The 2,069-nt window shown below is 38.7% G+C and overlaps 1 protein-coding gene across 2 annotated transcripts in view; it reads left to right on the plus strand.

Annotated features, from left to right (window-relative positions):
• The first annotated feature begins 596 nt into the window (after positions 1-596).
• shda (Src homology 2 domain containing transforming protein D, a) overlaps positions 597-2,069 on the plus strand; it is a 6,070-nt gene continuing 4,597 nt past the window's right edge. Inside the window, exons 1-2 of one of the 2 annotated variants that reach the window (XM_032499564.1) lie at positions 597-845; positions 1,764-2,013. In XM_032499564.1, coding sequence (XP_032355455.1) covers positions 1,768-2,013 — 246 coding nt within the window. In that variant the 5' untranslated portion in view covers positions 597-845; positions 1,764-1,767. Of the gene's footprint in view, positions 846-1,763; positions 2,014-2,069 lie in introns of those variants that run through there. The other variant, XM_032499565.1, reaches the window with a different exon arrangement.

Below are 2,069 nucleotides of genomic sequence, written 5' to 3' on the forward strand. Positions count from 1 at the left end.
ATGTCTGACTTGTTTAAGCGCTGGGAGATATACTTGTATTTACGTACAGTAATATTTATATCAAGATATATAAGATTTGGGTTAACTTGATATAGCTTTTTTGTTGCTCTTTGAAGTTGGAAACAGCAGGTGACCATCTCAATTCAGTGTCCACTGACTTGCTTTTTCTTGAGAATCGATCATATCACACAGTCCTCATCTGCAAAATGAGATTGCTTGGTTGGCAAGTAGCTGATTTTGCATTAATTATTTTACATTAACATTTAACCATATATTGTCTTTTCCTGTTGTCAGAGGCTCTCTTACAACTTAGAGCCTTTCTGTCATTGACATTAAAATAAAGATCTCTTTTTTTTTTCTCTTTTCCTTAATACACTCCTGGTGAAGTTTAAATTCAATATTCATATGCTAAATATTGCTGCTTAAAATATCTTAAAGAGTTAAAACGTGGCATTTGATTTAGTAAATATATCCCAGCTATGACCACAAAAAGACAAAAAAAAAAACTTGATTTTCATTCTACCCAAGTATTGTCCACATTAGAACTGCGTATGTGAGACAAATGATTGTATTTGCTTTAATGTCGACCAACTAAAAATATCTCACGACTATTCCCCTTTAACCAGTCCGCCGTGCCAGTCTGACTGTTGTGTCTGCACAGGTCTGCTCCCGGTCTCGTCTGGTCCAGCTAGCATTAGCTGACTGACCTGCTTGGATCAGAAGCAGGACGAATTTTACAGATAACAGTGTTTTATTTTTAGGCCTGAAAACGTTAAAAACAAAACGCCGGATGTAAAACAGAAAGACACAACGGGAACGGCAAGCCGTCAATGCAAAGAAAGAGGGTGAGCGTAAAAAGACTAAAAAGTCTCCAGTTAGTTAGCTCGCTAGCTAACGGTTGAAACGCTTCGACGTTAGCAGCTTTTCAGCTAACTTAGCTTTGGCATATTTACAGAGCGGTGGCCAACAATTGTAAGACTCACATTACTTTAACCCTTTAACGTTACTTTTTTATAATACAAAACACAACAACAGTAATTTTCTACCTACTTTTTTAGCTTGGTGTTGATAGTTTTTACAGAAATGCTGTCCTTAATCTACTGTTATTAATAAGGGATTGATTTACCCCCCCCTAATTTACCCCCGATGCTAACTAACGTTAGCTATTGTCAGTGGTTGCTGTGATTTGCTGATTTAGCAAGCTGGATAGCGTTGACCTTTGTTGTCAAAGCCCACTGTCTGTGCTTCACTTTATCAATGTTAACCCTGCGATGCTGGACATGTTATTTTCGCTGGACCTGTTGATTGATGCCAACACCTTTTTTATTTCTCAGAACATGATCAGTTTTTAGAGGATTTAGATAACTTAACAACTGCAGCCAAGTTCATGTAGCTAAGTAAAGTAAGTAAAGAAAACCCTCATTGTTTCCTCCATTTTAGGCCCAACTCAAGGTTACATTTTGCTATTGCGTTAATTGTTGTACATACCTTGCTAACGATAGCAACTTTATTGGGCCATACACCTCAATTAGCAATTAAGTCAGCGAGTATGTCTTTTTTGGCCCTGATGCCAGACCTGACGCCCTGTGGTAATCGTTATAGTTAATGTAAAAAAAACTACAAAAAAACTCAGGTGTCCAATTTATCATGTGCAAAACAAATTACATTTGTTAAGCTGATGTTTGGCTTGTATACGATTGTACTGATCCCCCAATGGGAAATATGTGTTAAATTATTGTAAACTGTTGCCACTTCATTCCCAGATCCATGGCAAAGTGGCTAAAGGACTACCTAAACCTTGGCACCAGGCGTGACCCTCCACAGCCCCCGAGGCCAGATTACAGTGAGAGTGAGATTTTGAGGGCTTACAGAGCTCAGAAGGAACTAGATTTTGAGGACCCGTATCAACACTCTGATAAGGAGCATCAGAATGGTGGTTTCAGCCCCTGTAGTGCCACAGTGAGCCTTCCCTCTTTCCCTGAATTTGGTTCAGTGCTGCCTAATGGTGTGGAGGTAAGACATGCATGGTTTTACAGTCATCTACATGATTAATGTTGTGTGTGTTTTTT

This window comes from Etheostoma spectabile, chromosome 20 (assembly GCF_008692095.1).
Source record: "Etheostoma spectabile isolate EspeVRDwgs_2016 chromosome 20, UIUC_Espe_1.0, whole genome shotgun sequence".
Lineage (NCBI taxonomy): Eukaryota > Metazoa > Chordata > Actinopteri > Perciformes > Percidae > Etheostoma > Etheostoma spectabile.